At 45.9% G+C, this 16748-nt stretch overlaps 1 protein-coding gene across 2 annotated transcripts; it reads left to right on the plus strand.

The window, feature by feature from the left end:
- Positions 1-13837: 13837 nt before the first annotated feature.
- On the plus strand, positions 13838-16460 carry LOC147866146 (ADP/ATP translocase-like). 2 transcript variants are annotated; one of them, XM_087316512.1, is made up of 4 exons: positions 13838-13956; positions 14074-14369; positions 15427-15801; positions 15985-16460. In XM_087316512.1, the coding sequence occupies exons 1-4, from the start codon at positions 13854-13856 to the stop codon at positions 16279-16281; spliced, it is 1071 nt and encodes a 356-aa protein (XP_087172638.1). In that variant the 5' UTR covers positions 13838-13853; the 3' UTR covers positions 16282-16460. The 2 variants fall into 2 exon arrangements, with proteins under 2 accessions (XP_087172638.1, XP_087172637.1); XM_087316511.1 differs by having other exon boundaries at positions 13838-14369.
- The last annotated feature ends 288 nt before the right edge of the window (positions 16461-16748 follow it).

The raw sequence follows: 16748 nt of genomic DNA on the forward strand, positions 1-16748 counted from the left end.
TCTCTTGGGAGCGCGGCTGTTGCGTGGAGCAGCAAAAAGCAGCCAACAATGGCTCTATCCAGCACTGAGGCGGAATACCGGGGTGCGACCGTTGCCACCTGCGAAGCCATTTGGCTTCGGCGACTACTGCAAGACCTGCAGATCGAGGTACCGACCCCGATCCTGATCTACTGCGATAACCTTAGCAGCATGCATCTCGCCAAAAACCCTGTGTTCCATGCTCGCACAAAGCACATAGAAGTGCATTATCACTTCGTGCGTGAGTGGGTCCTGAGCGGTGAAGTTGAACTACGGTATGTTCACACGAATCGGCAAGTTGTCGACATCTTCACCAAGCCGCTCGAGTCAGACAAGTTGCAGCACTTTACTGAAATGCTTGGTGTTCAGCATCTCGACGTGCCGCACTTGAGGGGGAGACGCAAGGGCAAAGACACTACCGAAACGGGCAAAGGCAAAAAAACTGTTGAACTCGTAGGTAAGAGAAGAACTTGTAGAGGTGGAGACAAGAAGAAAAATGAAGCCGAGTCAACGAAGGAAGTCGGCACATCCGAACAGGTCGGAGTGAGCGGCTGTGAAGAAGAAGTGTACACTCATGAAGAGAAGTGCATGCTATGCGGAGGTCATCACGATCATAATGGCCATGATGCGGAGTCGAATGAAGAATTCGACTTCGGTGAACCGGCTGAAGAGGCCAAGGAGACACGGACGCAGCGGAAGTCGATGCCATCGCGGAGGAACCAACGGATCGGCAAGCGCCAGAGTCATAGCAGCGAAGGAGCTGAGATGGGCCTATTGAGCAGACATGCCGAAGGTCAAGGCGCGCAGAACCAAAGGGGTCGTGGCAAACAGGACCGGACCGGACAAGGATCGCGAGCAAGGCAAAGCGACGCCAGGAGAAGTTGGTTGGAAGAACCGGCTGCCAAAGAGGTTGACACTACGACCCTACCTCAGGTTGAGCTTGAGGGGGAGTGTTGAGCAGCAAGCTCAACCGGAGCCGGATCGGTTGAATAAGCCTAAGCCGGTAAGCGAGATGAATCGGTATGCCGGTGAGCAACCAAGCCGGTAAGCAGTAAGGATCGGTGAGCTGGGAGCCGGTATGCCGGATCCAATCCGTAACCGGAAGCCTAGTATAGGTTAGACTACTATGCAATTATAGTCTCGTAGTTAGTGTCAGATGCTCGTGTGAGCATTGAAGTACACCGTACTTCTAACAGTCCCGTGTGGACTTGTATAAATAGCACTGATGAGCGCGTTGTAGATACACAGAGCACAGAGTATTCATATAATTTTGAAGAATAGTGTGTCCTGCTCTCTCTCTCTCTCTCTCTCTCTCTCTCTCTCTCTCTCTCCCGCGTACTCTCTCTCTCTTTGTGTATTGTTCTTTCTAACGCTTCCACAAGCAATCTTTCACACATCACCGTCCGTGCCGAGCTCCGTTTACTCCCCATGCACGCGTTCTCGGCCCTCACCTGGCCAGATCGTGCATCGCCACTTCTCCGAGGAACACCCTGTAGTAGCCCGCTTGGCCACTTTCTTCTTGCGCTGCTGCCACCGGTTTGGAGCCTCCTGTCTTCAATCATGCAGCTTGTACCGCGCCCTCGTCCACATTCCCAGCATCATTGTGTGTCGTCTTCTATTCCCTTGTTCGGTGCTGCCTGCACTGAACGTCGTCCCTTAGTCGTGCTTTGATTCGGCCCTTGATGGCCACTTGCACGATCCTTCTTCAGCTCTGGGTGTGCCTTTCCGGCCCAACACACCGCTTCATGCTTGCCTTGCTGGCCCTTCGAAAACCGTAACCGGCCAGTAAAGGTTTTGCACCCCGACTACCCCGTCTAGCCGGCTTTCGTTGTTGACGGGTCCTGTTTCCCGCCGCCACCGTCTTTCTCCTTGGTCTTACGTCGACTCGCCGGCTTGCATTGCCAAGGTCTCCGGAACCGATGTGAGGACCCCATAGGATTGGCTTCCTTTACCCTCATGACCTTGCCGGAAGAAGGTCTATTTCAGTTTGTGGCCGTCTTGCCGGCCCGATACCTCCTTGCCGCTCTGCCTTCGCCCCTCCTGCTTGATCCCGTTCACCCGCCGCCACCGTCCTTGTCACTCGGTCTAACGTTGCCACGTCGGCTTGAACTGCCGGTCTCCAGATTGGTGTGCGGATCGCCGTAGGATCGCCCCTGCGCAGTCCCTTCATCGCCGGTTCCCGTTTCCTACCGCCACCATCCTTCACACTCGGTCTCATGTTGCCACGTCAGCTTGAATTGCCGAAGTCTCCAGATTGGTGTGAGGATCCCATAGGAATGATCTTCCGTTGCCTTTCCCTCGTCCCCTCGCCGCCACCGTCAGTATCTTGGTCTTACGCCGACTTCGGTGCCGACCCTTGAAGTCTCTAGATCCAGTGTGAAGGATCCTCGTCGGGCTTCTCGTCTTCCCAACCCTCTTCATGGTCGTCCTTCTCCGCATGTCAAGAGGGTGGCTCACTCCGCACCCTATCCTGTGGTACCGATGTACCGTGTTCCGGCCTCTTTATAGGCCTGCCTCTTCCTCCCTTCCGGATCGGTTATCCGGAAGTCCGCCCCACCCGGTTCTCATCCGGGTCCGACCATCACTCCACATTGCCGAGTCCCGTTCGCCTGCGGCCACCGTCTGTGTCTGGGTCTTACGTCGGATCTGATGCCGACCGCCGAAGTCTCTAGCCCGGTGTGAGGTGACCCATAGGACTTGTCCTCGCTCTCCGCTTCGTCCCTTGTACTTTTACCGGATTCGTCGTCGCTCTCCTTGCTGCGTTCCCGCCTCTATCTTCCATCTCTTTCGGTCTCACGTTGCCACGTTGTCTTGAACTGCCGAAGTCTCCGATCAAGATGTGGGGTAACCAATTTCGTAACGTCTTCCGGCGACTCGTCCCAGGCCACCGACCCTTTTAGTGGTGTCGGTGGATAGCATCCGCTCTGTGATCAACCAAGCCCCTCCTAGGCTTGATTCTCCAATGTCCAGAGTTTCGGCTCCGATGTCGATCCTGCCGGACTCGTTCTGAACCCTTGATCACCTTCCTTTCAATTCCCGACCTTCGCCCGGTCGGTCTTTCTCCCCATGTAAAAGAGGGCAGTTTGTTCTGCACCCCCTTCCGTATCGGCACCTTCATGCCGATTCTAGCCTTGGTCGAACAATCCACGACCTGATCGCGCCACATCCGAATCGGAGTGCCACGCGGTTCGGTCCCCAGTCGGGTCGTTTCATGGCTCCTTCGTCGACCTTCTCGCGGGCCATTTCCCATCCACCTTCCTCGATCTCACATGGGCGTAAGGGCCCGAATGCCAAGTTCTCCGGAATCGGTCCCGAGGGCTCTTGTTCATTCCTTCCCCATATCGTCTCGTCGGTGATTCTCAATCTCACGCCACCGCCTTCCTCCTCTTGGGACTCACGTGGGCACTCGGGCCCGACTGCCATCATCTCGGGAGCAAGTGTGGGAAGACGCGAAGAATCGTCCGTTCGTTTTATGCCCTTGTCCGTAGTCACCAGCTCCTCATGGTCGGTGGTCGTCCCTTTACCGATCGTGCAAGCCCCGCCTGGGCTTGCTTCTCCAATGTCCGGAGTTTCGGGCTGACGTGCCCAAAACCTCCAGTCCCAGCATTCCGATTCTACGATCGGTATCCTGGCCTTGTCCTTGGCCGCTCTATCTCCGCAATCCGAGAGGGCGTTTTGTGCAGCACCCTCTCCCGTCGTACCGTCGTGTCGGTCTTCTGCCATCTCGTGGGGCAAGTCCGTCTCCTTGGTGTCGGCTTGCGGTCTCGTACTTTCCTCTTCCTCGAGCATTGCCTCGAGAGCTGCATACGCCTTCGCAATCATGGCCCCGAAACCGAGCCTTGCCGACTCTCTTTGCCGTTCGGCCTCTTCCCACTATGATGGCACGTCGTCGCGCGCCTTCCTCCTAGCCTTCTCAGCTCGCTCGTCATCTAGCCGTTGGCATAGCCTTCCGACCTTCAACCAGTCCTCCGTAAGGCCATTCGCTCCATTCATGTCTTCGAGCTTAATCCCGATGGCCTCCCGTTCCGCTCGGTCGATCGACCTAATGAACAACAGGACTTTGTCCGCCCCCACCGAACCTTGCTCACGCTCCGGGAGCCAAGCAAGCTGCCGCTTGAACTCTCAAAACGCGTTCACTACTCCTCGGTAGGTCTTCGCTGATGCCACCCACTGGTCGAAGCCGCGTCGTCCCCGGCTCTTCCGTTGTCCTCCATATGCCTGCAGGAGCACCTCTTCGAAGGCCTCCCACGAACTATGAGCTTCTCGGAGCTCCTTCACTTCCGCGTGCATACGGACAACGATGACCCGACAGAAGAACTCCAGCCTCAATGCCTCGTCTATGTCTCGCTCCTCCATTTCCACGTCGTAGGCTTCCAAGTAGAATGGGCCTTGTCCCCATTGAAACAGCCGACTCTTTCGACCACTTGCTCAACCGCTTGCTACGCCGTCTCTCTTCTTCTTGTTGCCCGTCCAAACTCCCTCACCACTTCGACAAAAAGTTGCGCGAAGTCGTCTTCTTCCAACTCCATTCTCCCTTGCCGCCCCATTCACGTCGGGTTCACCGAAGATGTCAAGTTATTACGCGCATGCGTGTAGAAGGGGGCGGGACCACGAGGGTCTCGAACGAGGGAGAAAAAAAGATGCCAAGAAAACCGACACCGGACATGACCCGGATGCAACCGAACACGAGAGAGAGAGAGAGACAAAGGAGAGGGAGAGCATGCGCGTGACACCGACTCTTATGCACAGGAAGCAAAGGGGTTGTGCTCCCGACACCACCCAATACACCAATATGCACAAACAGATATGAGTATGTATATTACAAGGGAAAGAATACAACCTCGGCTTCGAGCCGGACCAAGGTAGGGTATGTTACAACGGCAGTCTGCTGCCAAGCCTCCGAGCGGGGTCTTGCACAGGAGGCCGGGCAGAAGCAAACCCAAAACCGACACAAACTCTCCACCCACACGATGAAGAAGAAGAAGAAAAGGGAACTACCAAGAAGAAACCCTAGATCAAAGCAAGAGTAAGAGAAACTGCCTAACCCTAAACTAACGGTATACCCTCTAACACAAAAATGGGTAACCCCTTCACAATGGACCCCTCCCTTCCTTTTATAGTCCAAGGAGAGAGGAACGTTACAATGTGGGATCAATACTCCCCTTATTCTATACAACGTTTTCCTATTATACAAGTGCACATGTTGCACACCACCGACTTGCCCTATTCCACCCTGATTTCACACTATAGCCGGAAATCTTCACGACACCGTAGTCGGAGTTCGTGGTGTAATTTGTTAGTTGTCGGCCTTGCTCACGCTTCTTCTTCCGACACTCCTCTTCGTAGTGGCCGGGTTTTCCACAGTACCCGCACTCAACTGGGTTCCTACGGTTGCTTGGTCCGGCGTGATGACTCTCCCTTCCGCCGAACTCTCTAGAGCCGTTTTTGTCCACTTGCCATTGGTGGGAGTTACGCTCTTGGTTGTGTCGGCCTTGGCCGAATCAACCTCTGCTTCCGCAGCTTTGTCCTCTTCCTCCATCGAAGTTCGAATATAGCATTTGTCCATCATGCACGTTGTTCCTTTGACGCACGTGATTCTCTTCAACTAGCAACAATGATTGGAGATCAAAAAAGGCGGGAGGATTCTCTCTCGCAAGAACAATTGATCTTATTGCGCCAAATCGCGGTGCCAAGCCACCGAGGCATATCTGCACCATTTCTTCATCGTCAATGCTAACATTTATCGATCCAAGGGCATCGCACAACTCCTTGATCTTTAAGGTGTAGTTGCCAATTGACATGTCCCTTTGTTGAAGATTGTTTAGCTCCTGTTGAAGTTGGAGCTTTCGTGTGGTCATATTGGCTGCGAAAATCTTCTTGAGGTTTTCCCAAGCCACCGAGGCATATCTGCACCATTTCTTCGTCGTCAATGCTAACATTGATCGATCCAAGGGCATCGCACAACTCCTTGATCTTTAAGGTGTAGTTGCCAATTGACATGTCCCTTTGTTGAAGATTGTTCAACTCCTGTTGAAGTTGGAGCTTTTGTGCGGCCGTATTAGCTGCGAAAATCTTCTTGAGATTTTCCCACGCTTGCTTCGGCGTTTTGGCCTCTCAAATGTAGCCAATCATATGATCATGAACGCATGATGCAAGGCAATACAACACACGGCTTGCGGCCTACTCCCAAGCGGGATAGTCAGCGTGTGTTGGGTGTTGGGTTGTGATTCGTGAGCTCCTTTGATGTAGCTCCAATAGCCTTGTCCGACAAGGTATTGATGCATCTTGTATTCCCAAGTTGCAAAGTTCGTTCTATCGAGCTTCTCGGTAGGAAGAGCGCTTCCCATTTGAGTATTCATGGTGATTTCTTCTCTGTTGATGGGCCGGTTCTGTTGATCGTCAGCATGCAGCACAACACAATCGAATACGCTTAATCAGGCAACCACACGCTCTGATACCATGTAACGGAATGGGAGGCAAGAGTGATTGCAATGCAGCGGAAGAAGATTAAGAGTGTGTGTGTGAGAGAGGCAACACAGGGAGAGAGAGAGAGAGAGAGCTCTTAAGGCAAAGATAGAAAAACTGTATATTAACCAAAAAATACATCAAACATAAAACATCCAACAATCACTAAGTTACAATGCATTGGTTTATATACCAACTAAGCTAGGGCAAGTACCCTTCCTACTATTTACAAAACTAGCCCAACATGTCCATGAACTAGTGTGAAACCTGTCTGTGGGAAGTTGAGTTCGACTCTTAACACTATCATTATTTTATTTTTGTAAGTCCAAATTAGACATACATTATTTTTTGAAAGCCCTTTGAGTTAGCTTTCTTATGGATCTTTTTTTGTCTAATTTGGACATCGGATGAGGAAATTATGAGCTTTTTTCTCTACCTTGCTCCTCAATTCCACGCCTTGCGTTTTTTTTTTTCTCTTACTTTTTCTATTTTTATCTACTTTTGAAAAACCGCTTCTACCTTACTATCTTTTCATCATTTATTACAAAAGTTGACTTTGCAATATTAGTTTATTTGGACCACTACTTTATTCTCTTTTGAGGGTGGTTTCGCACTATGTGTCGAAAACATCACGACAACGTCGTGTTCAATGAGTCAGCCATGCATCAATCGGTCGAAAAATCGATCGAAGTCCGAAGGGTAATTTTTTCCGATGTGCCAACCCTTCACGAAGGCCCAGCCCACAACACATGATCAGCTTCACGGGTAGCTGAACCTTCTAACACCGACTCAGAGAATTTCAACTCGGCACAGCCGAACTATTCGGCTTTGGACCATCCGACCACGACACCTAATGCAACTAGTCCATTCATACCTCGAAGATTCGAGAGACTGTCGTAACCCCCGAAGAGATACTCTCCTGGCATCTTCTTTACGGACATCGGAGAATCGACGTCATACAAAGAAGCATCGGCGTCAACCAATTCGGCCACCTGGCATTTGGCAATGGAGTCCGAAATGAACTCCATTCACGCAAACAAGACTTGGGACCTGGTCGAATTACCGAAAAATCAGCGTGTTCTTTCGTGCAAGTGGGTCTATCGATTTAAGGAGACGTCTGATTCGGCCAACCCAAAATTCAAAGCCAGATTAGTAGCAAAGGGTTTTTTACAGGAACACGGTGTCGATTTTGGCAAAATCTTTTCACCAGTAGTGAAGATGACAACCCTTCGATTCATGCTCGGCGTAGTGGAAGTCGAAAATTTGGAACTGATTCAGCTAGATGTCAAAACGGCTTTCCTCCATGGTGATCTTGAGGAGGAAATTTATATGGAGCAGCCGAAAGGTTTCGTGGCATCAGGAAGAGTCTTTACGGCTTGAAACAGGCTCCACGACAATGGTACAAGAAGTTCGACGACTTCATCCAGTCGATCAGCTTCTCAAAGAGCAATGAGGACCATTGTCTCTTCACAAAGACAACTCAAGATGGATCACCCATCTTCCTCATCATCTACGTGGACGACATGCTAATCTCTGGACGCCATGCCGGTGAACTCGTCGAACTCGTTCGGCAATTGCGATTGAAGTTTTCCATGAAGGATCTCGGTCCGGCACGACACATTCTTGGTATGAAGATAAGTCGAAATCGTAATCAATGACAATTGTTTCTATCCCAATCCAACTACATTGGACGTGTCCTAAAACGCTTCAACATGCAATCGGCAAAATTTGCCTCTACCATGCTCCCTATAGTACTCGACTGTCTCAGCGAAACTGCCCGACATTCAGTTCGGAGGGGGAAATTATGAAGTCGGTATAGTATGCACCGACAGTTGGCTCCCTAATGTATGCGATGGTTGCGACACGACCTGATATCGCTCACGTCGTTGGAGTCGTCAGCAGATTTATGCATAATCCCGACCGATCGCACTGGAACACAGTCAAGCATGTGTTTAGATATCTGGTGGGCACAAAAGACCTTGGTATTCTATTCGGCTTGAACGACATCTCAGGCGTAGTCGGATACACCGACTCAGACTTTGCGGGTTGCATAGACAGTCGTAAATCGACAACCGGATATTGTTTTAAACTCGGCAATGGAGCGATCTCATGGAAATCGAAACTTCAAGAGTGCATCGCCACATCAATAACCGAGGCCGAATACGTAGCCGCATCCGATGCGGCAAAAGAGGCCTTATGGCTTGGTCGGTTGGCCTGCACATTTCAACAAGCCGAAATCGGCTCGGCTGCAATTGTTTACAGTGACAGTCAAGGTGTTTTTGCTTTGTCGAAAAATCCAGTTCATCACAACGCCTCCAAGCATATCGACGTTCGATATCACTTCGTTCAGGACTGCGTCATTACAAGGAAAATCAATGTAGAGAAAATATCAACAACCGATAATGTCGCGGACTCATTAACCAAGTGTCTTTCGGCGGATCGATTTCGATCCCTTAGGCAATACATGGGCGTAATAAAGAATCAGTTCGATTAAATCAGACACTCAGGATGCTCTTCGGACACCAGACTTCGGTTGTTCAGAACTTTGTATCAATCTGTATTATATACTCATTTCGAGTACAGATTTCGGATGTATACGCCCATTATGGGGGAGTGTTGAATATGGGTTTTTAATGGACGTATTCACACTGTCTCCTTTTAAACACACTAAACTTAGTCTATTTATGTAAATAGTGAGAAGGGCAGTTGCCCTAAGTTAGTCAGTATATAAACTGACTTTGTAACCTAGTTACGGGTTGGTTGTTCATTTAATAAAGTTGTAATAAACTTCCTTGACATTGTCCATACTCTCTCTCTCTCTCTCTCTCTCTCTCTCTCTCTCTCGCGTACTAGTTGTTTTATTTTCTGTCTTTGCTGCCATCAAAGCTATGATCTTGCATCCATTTATGATCTTATCCTAGAAGAGTGTTAATCTTGTTTCGCATTAGAAGACGGTATTCCCAACAACCTCTCCCACAACCTTGAGGCAAAAATCTCATTCGTGCCTCTTTGATGAAGATTGCTTGCCCATGCCACAATATTGAATCCATCTCCATGATCTGAAAATGATGAATGAAGAGCTCTCTTCCCTCATTGCAACTTTATAAGCACGATTCCATATTTTATGTTTCTCTAAACCTTGAAACCATTGTACAAATTGTTTCTCCTCTTTCTTATTGTGTTTCCTCTTATGTTTATGGTTCTCCCCCCTCCTTCCTCTATTTTCTCTATTTATATGAGGTTCTAAAATTGTGTTGATGTTTCTTCCCCCTCCTCTCTAATTGTGGGTTTGATTCAACCAAGGTGATTGCAATTGGTAATTAACTCTTCATCATATCCGTAAAATCAATCTCTAATTCTCAGGTAAGTTTCCCACCCAACTATTTCCCATTAAATTTCTAAGGTGAAGTGAAGAGGTTTACAATGAGACTGAAAAATATCAAGCATGATTATTTTGTGGGTTTAGGGGTAAGAATGATGTTCGACTTAAACTCGAGTCCATCTCATTGTTCTATCCCTTATGCACTTGAGAATGAAAATATGAATACTTTACATGATGCTTGGGTCTCACTTAATGATAATGATTATACTAGTAGTGATTCAATCAATCCAGATGCAGACATAACAAGTGATAGTCCCACTGACAACGAGTCAATGGATAATGATAACCTCAATCTAATGAATATTGATCTCATGAAATATACTAATGCAAGCTTATTGAGCCGAGTGAATCACAAAGCTCCTTGATCTTCAAGGTGTAGCTTGTGATGCATATATCCCTTTGTTGGATATTATTCAACTCTTGGCGAAGTTGAAGTTTTCTTGCGGTTGTGTTGGCTGCGAAAATCTTCCTAAGATTCTCCCATGCTTCCTTGGCGTCTCGGCTTCTCGAATGTAGCCAATCATGTGGTCATGAACACATGTCGCCAAGCAATACATTAATCTGCTGCCACTTGCTCCCATGTTGAGTAGTCAGCATCTTTTCGATTGGGTCCATTTTCTTGTGCTCCTTTGATGTAGCTCCAATATACTTGACCGACAAGGTATTGGTGCATCTTGCGCTCCCAATATCCAAAGTTGTTTCTATCTAGCTTCTCGCTAGGGAGAGCGCTCCCCATTTGAGTATTCATTGTCGATGAAGATCTCCTTCTTCTTTTCCTTCTCTCTTGAACACGAGCTATGTCGTCGCACTACGATAGCAATGAGTAACAATCGCCAACGGTTCGGTTTGATAGGGTCCAAACCGAACCGATTTGGAACCGAATTGTTAATATTTTTTTAAACCTGAACCAAAATGAACTGAACCACAAAACCGTTAAACATTTTTCAAACCGTTAAACCATTAAACCGTAAAACCCATGGTTTCGTGGTTCAGTTTCGGTTTTCAACATATTTCAACATAGGTCAAATTTTTAATTTTTTAAAATTTATAATATTTCATTTTTTAAACTTTTTAAGTTGTTCCTAAAATGTGAGAATAAGTTCTAAAAATGAAAAGATTGTTTAAAAACAATTTTTTAGTTTTTTTAGATTTTATTTTTTTTAATTTAAAATTTTTACATTTTTTAAAAATAAAAAAAAATTGTTAAACCGTTTAAACTACGGTTTTTTATTGTTGAAACTGAACCAAACCATTGAAACCTTTAAGCCGTTAAACCGCGGTTTAGCTGTTCTGTTCGGTTCAAACCGAACCGTTGCCGATTGTTAGCGATGAGTCGGTTCTTCTTGAACGTCGACGTAAAACATAGCACACACGGATAGGCTAGATCGAGCTACCAAACCGCTCTGATACCATGTAAAGAATCGGATATGATTCTTGTGCAGTGGAAGAGACGTGTGTTATGTGTTGTGTGAGAGGAAACAAAGGAGAGAAGAGCAAGCACAAGATAGATAGATGATGGAAAATGAAGTACTCAAGAAGAAAGTGTATTAACAAGGTGAATACCAATTACAAAATGTAGCATTACAAGGGAGGACCATCAACTCTATATGAAGTAGGAGGAGGGTGCTTTATATAAGGTCGTCCTCTCTCTTCATTAACTCAGTACAATGTCCACTCTCTCTCTAGATCCTTGAGGAATGTAAAGACTCATTAGTAATGGGGAATATGGAACTCATTAGTTATGTGTCATAGAATATGATTCTATGACACATAGTTAATGTGTAGAGAGTAGTGGTGTGACTTTTGACCTCTGAGTGCTCATAGATTCTCTAGATCCTTGAGGAATGTAAAGACTCATTAGTCATGGGGAATATGGAACTCATTAGTTATGTGTCATAGAATATGATTCTATGACACATAGTTAATGTGTAGAGAGTAGTGGTGTGACTTTTGACCTCTGAGTGCTCATAGATTCTCAAAGGGTGTATTTACACACAAGGTTAGGTTGAGCTCAATTCTCAACATGAACAAACATGACTTGACCTTCAAATGGAGGTGAAGACTCGCGAGGTGAACGTAAAGAGGCAAAGGCTCACCCGTCGGCCGAAACTTACCACTCCATACTCACACACATACACGTGCGCGAGGGTGTAGTAATTATTTAACATAGGGTCGTTGTTAATCATGTAGGATTTGAAATGTATGATTAAATAGAGAAGAAAGTTATTTCCTACAACAAAAGGGATTAACCAAATAATGCCACGAGAGTTATGGCTTTTACAAGGATTAGAAGCTTTAAACGAGAAGAATGATTGGAGGTTTAAGGTTCTGGTGAACATAAGTCAAGTAAATCATCGAGATCACAACTATTGCCGATGGCAGTGATGCCTCGATGTCGGAGACTTCGCGCTCCCTTCAACCATTTGTGTACGAGCTAGTTGAACCCTTCCTTGTAGTCGTCAACGTGTGTTGAGTTTGGTGGCGATGAAGGCCATGAAACCCTTGAAGTAGAAGAGGAGGTAGAGAAGAAGAAGTGAAAAATATGATGAAAAATACCTTAACGCCGAAAACTCCCAAAATCCAAAAGAAATACTCCTTCCTCTCCCCAAAAGTGGCGAAAAAAAGAACCCCTAAATAAGTTCACTTTCCCTCATTTTATAGGAAGAGAGGAGCCTTATTTCACATTCAATGCGTACCATGCCCCTCTTATACCGAGAATAAGAAAAGAATAATTCCTTTATACACACACTAGAAAGATTTGAACTCTATAACCATTTAGAGATAACGATTCTTATTATAATTTATTTTTCATATACATGTATTTATAATATGTGATCCCTTTCTGCCTTTTTTTCCTGTTTTCTACCTTTTTTCATTTACATGTATCTATAGATTAACAAGGGGTGGGGAGAGGGGCACGTTGGTCAGCAAATCATCAACAAGCAATATTCTCTCGGAAGATCGAGGCTAAAAGGGAAGTGTTTCCACTCTCCTCCAAGTAGTCTTGACCGTCAAGGAAAGCAGGTCCCTACAATACGTCCCCATGCGTTGACCATTCTCCCCATTCTGTTGCTTGCTTTCTACGTGATTAATGCTTGCTTTCTACGTGATTAATGCTTGCTTTCTACATGATTAATGCTCGCTTTCTACATGATTAATGCTCACTTTCTACATGATTAATGCTTGCGTTCTACGTAATGAATACGGTCAAGGTCAAAGTCAAGGCCTCATGAAAATATTGGTCCAAAAGTAAAAAAGGCAATGAATGGGTGGTGGTAGTGAGTGAGTTGAAGTTCCCTTCTTGCCATTGCATTGCTTGCTTTCTACGTAATGAGAATGGTCAAAGTCAAAGTCAAAGTCAAAGTCAAGGGCAACGAAAAGTCAAAAAGGTCATGCCATGGTAGTAGTGAGTGAGTTCCCTTCTCTCTCTCTCTCTCTCTCTGCATGGTCTCTTCAAATTCTCTGAAGCTCTCTGTCTGCCGCCATAGCCGGATTCTTCAGTGATCTCTCTCTCTCTCTCGTTCTCTCTGCGTGTTTTCTTCAAATTCTCTGAAGCTCTCTCTGTCTGCCGCCATAGCCAGAATCAAGCTCTCTGTTTTCTCTCTCTCTCTCTCTCTCTCTCTCTCTCTCTCTCTCTCTCTGTCTGATCAGAGAAAGAATCCTCTCGCTACGACTGTAGTATTTCTGATTATACAGGTTTGTCTTCCTTCCTTTCTTCTCATTCTTCTACTGTAAATTGCCTTCTTTTCCCCAACTGAAAAATGAACGATTTGTATCTCGCCTATGCATAGCTTCTTCCATGAGGAAAGGAATTTTGCTTTCTTGCTGTATAATCCATATATACACAGTGTGCTCACTCACACTGGCTTCTTAATCAGAAAGAAGAAGAAAGGCTTTCCCGATCATGGCTACTTATTACTAACAGAGTTTTGATTTTTTTTTCCCGAATTTGTTTGCCCTTTATCTGTAAAGTGAGAGAGACAACAAAATGGTGCAGGAGAGGACACAGAAAGCCTCCATGATTCCTCCCCAGCTTTCTGGATATGGATATGCATATGTGGTATCGAAGCAGCTTTCGGAGAACAGATCGGGTGGGTATGGATCTAACCCTAGGGCAACCTATCCATTCGAATCGAGGAAAGATTTACCCTCGAAGATGATAATGGGATCAACATCATCACCATCATCATCTTCTTCTTCTTCGGCAGGATTTCCGCAGAATCCGGTGTTCATTGCGGCCCCAATAGACAAGAAAGGGCCGTATGCATTCGCGGTAGATTTCTTGATGGGGGGTGTCTCGGCCACGGTCTCGAAGACTGCGGTGGCTCCGATGGAGCGCGTGAAGCTCTTAATCCAGAACCAGGATGAGATGATCAAGGCCGGGAGGCTCCAGGTCCCGTATAAGGGTATCTCCGATTGCTTCAAGCGCACCGTCCAGGAGGAAGGTTTCATGTCCTTGTGGCGCAGCAATGGGGCCAATGTCATCAGATACTTCCCTACTCAGGTTCTTTCTTGATCACCTGTTCATTCCCAAAAGCAAGTCAAGTCACATTGATTGATTGGAGCTTCTTAAAAATTTTAATAGTGGTTATTTAGATCATGTCACATTGGTTCTTAGGCTTTTTCCCATTGTATATGTCGATGCAATCCAGAGGGAGGGTCCTTGCATGATTCTTTGTAATGCAGCATTATTCATCCCCAAGGTCTTTGAATTCTTTGTTGCAATGTAGCATTTCTTGGCATGGTAGGTCTAATTCTTGGTGGTAATGTAGCATTTCATGGCATGGTAGGCCTAATTCTTGATTGTAATATAGCAGCATTCATTCGTCCGAGGTCTTTTGCATTCTTCATTGTAATGCAGAATTCATCCCTGAGGTTTTTGCATTCTTGGTTGTAATGTAGCATTTCATGGCATGGTAGACCTAATTATTGGTTGTAATAAAGCAGCATTCATTCATCCAAGGTCTTTTTGCATTCTTCGTTGTAACGCAGAATTCATCCCGAGAACTTTGCAATCAGCATTCATGGCATGGTATGTCTAATTCTTCATTGTAACGCAGCATTCGTCCGAAGTCTTCTGCATTCTTCATTGTAATGCAGACTTCATCCCAATGACTTTGCATTCTTCATTGTAACACATCCATCGATCAACCACTTTGCATTCATCTAAGAATTTTGCATTCTTCATTGTAACACATCCATCAATTGACCACTTTGCATTCATCCAAGGTATTTGCATTCTTCATTGTAACACATCCATCGATCAATCACTTTGCATTCAGCTAAGGACTTTGCATTCTTCATTGTAACACATCCATCAATGACCACTTTGCATTCATCTGAGGATTTTGCATACTTCATTGTAACACGTCCTCCATCAATCTACCACTTTGCATTCATCGGAGGTCTTTGCATTCTTCATTGTAACACATCCATCGATTCACCACTTTGCATTCTTCTTCTTTGTAACGCATATCCACCAATCGATCCATCCACCACTTCGGTGGCACGAATGTACCACATTGTTAATTCTCATGTATTACATTTCCTTCTCTTTCTAGGCTTTTAACTTTGCATTCAAGGACTACTTCAAGAAGTTGTTCAACTTCAAGAAGGATCGTGATGGGTACTTGAAGTGGTTTGCCGGTAACTTGGCGTCGGGCGCCGCTGCCGGCGCGTCTTCTCTCCTTTTCGTGTACTCGCTTGACTACGCGCGAACCCGACTTGCCAATGATGCCACATCCGTCAAGAAAGGTAGCGGAGAGAGACAATTCAATGGTCTTCTCGATGTATACAAGAAGACCCTTGCCTCGGATGGTATTGTTGGGCTCTACCGAGGTTTCAATGTCTCTTGTGTCGGAATCATCGTTTATAGGGGTTTGTACTTTGGAATGTATGATTCGTTGAAGCCAATCCTCTTGGTCGGTAACCTCGAGGTAAGTGTAATAGTGATTAATATTTAGCTTATTACTCATGGTTTTGCATTCCTTTTTCCTTCAAATTATTGAACATTATGTTGTGTTAAAAGTATTGGTATTAGTTAGACTCTTGAATTGTTTCTTTTTGGATCTTTGTAAATTATTTACATGGTTACAATTTTCCTTTATTTGGGATTCTAGGACAATTTCCTCGCTAGTTTCTTGCTCGGATGGGGTGTAACAACCGGTGCGGGTCTTGCATCGTATCCCATGGATACGGTTCGGCGTCGTATGATGATGACATCTGGTGAGGCAGTCAAGTATACAGGATCCCTTGATTGTTTCAATCATATCATAAAGGTAGAGGGAGTCAAGTCTCTCTTTAAGGGTGCAGGTGCAAATATACTGAGAGCCATTGCTGGAGCTGGTGTCCTTGCAGGATATGATAGACTTCAGCTCATATTCTTTGGCAAGGCCTATGGCTCGGGAGGAGCCTAACTTATGATGCCAACTAGGAAGAGAATCAATGAATAAAGATGATAATGAATAAATTGTTTTACCAAACAAATTTTTGTAGGGACCCAAGTAGCACTTTATACAAGACAAACAAACACAATTATGTTATGCATCTTATGATTTTAATTGAAACAATACACGTGTCTTTCATTCGCGAGTAATCTCTCTATCTGTTTCACTCTAGGAGAGTCGGCATTAGCATGATTTAAGAATTTACCGACATACCAAGACATCACAAAACTAGAGCCATGTACTCCTACCTCCAAAGCTAGATAGTGTTATGTGTGTTAGGATCGTGACCGGCCACAACCGGTTCCTCATCCGTATTTTGGTGCAAAGAAACAAGCAAGATAATGCACAGACAGAAAAACAGAAAACTCAAAGAGGACACAAGATGTTTTAACATGGAACATCCAAAAAGGGGAAAAAACCACGAGGGTTCACAAACC

Source organism: Azolla caroliniana, unplaced genomic scaffold, assembly GCF_043228905.1.
Source record: "Azolla caroliniana isolate FFs.n. ecotype wild unplaced genomic scaffold, voAzoCaro1.0.p SCAF_3, whole genome shotgun sequence".
Classification (NCBI taxonomy): Eukaryota; Viridiplantae; Streptophyta; class Polypodiopsida; order Salviniales; family Salviniaceae; genus Azolla; species Azolla caroliniana.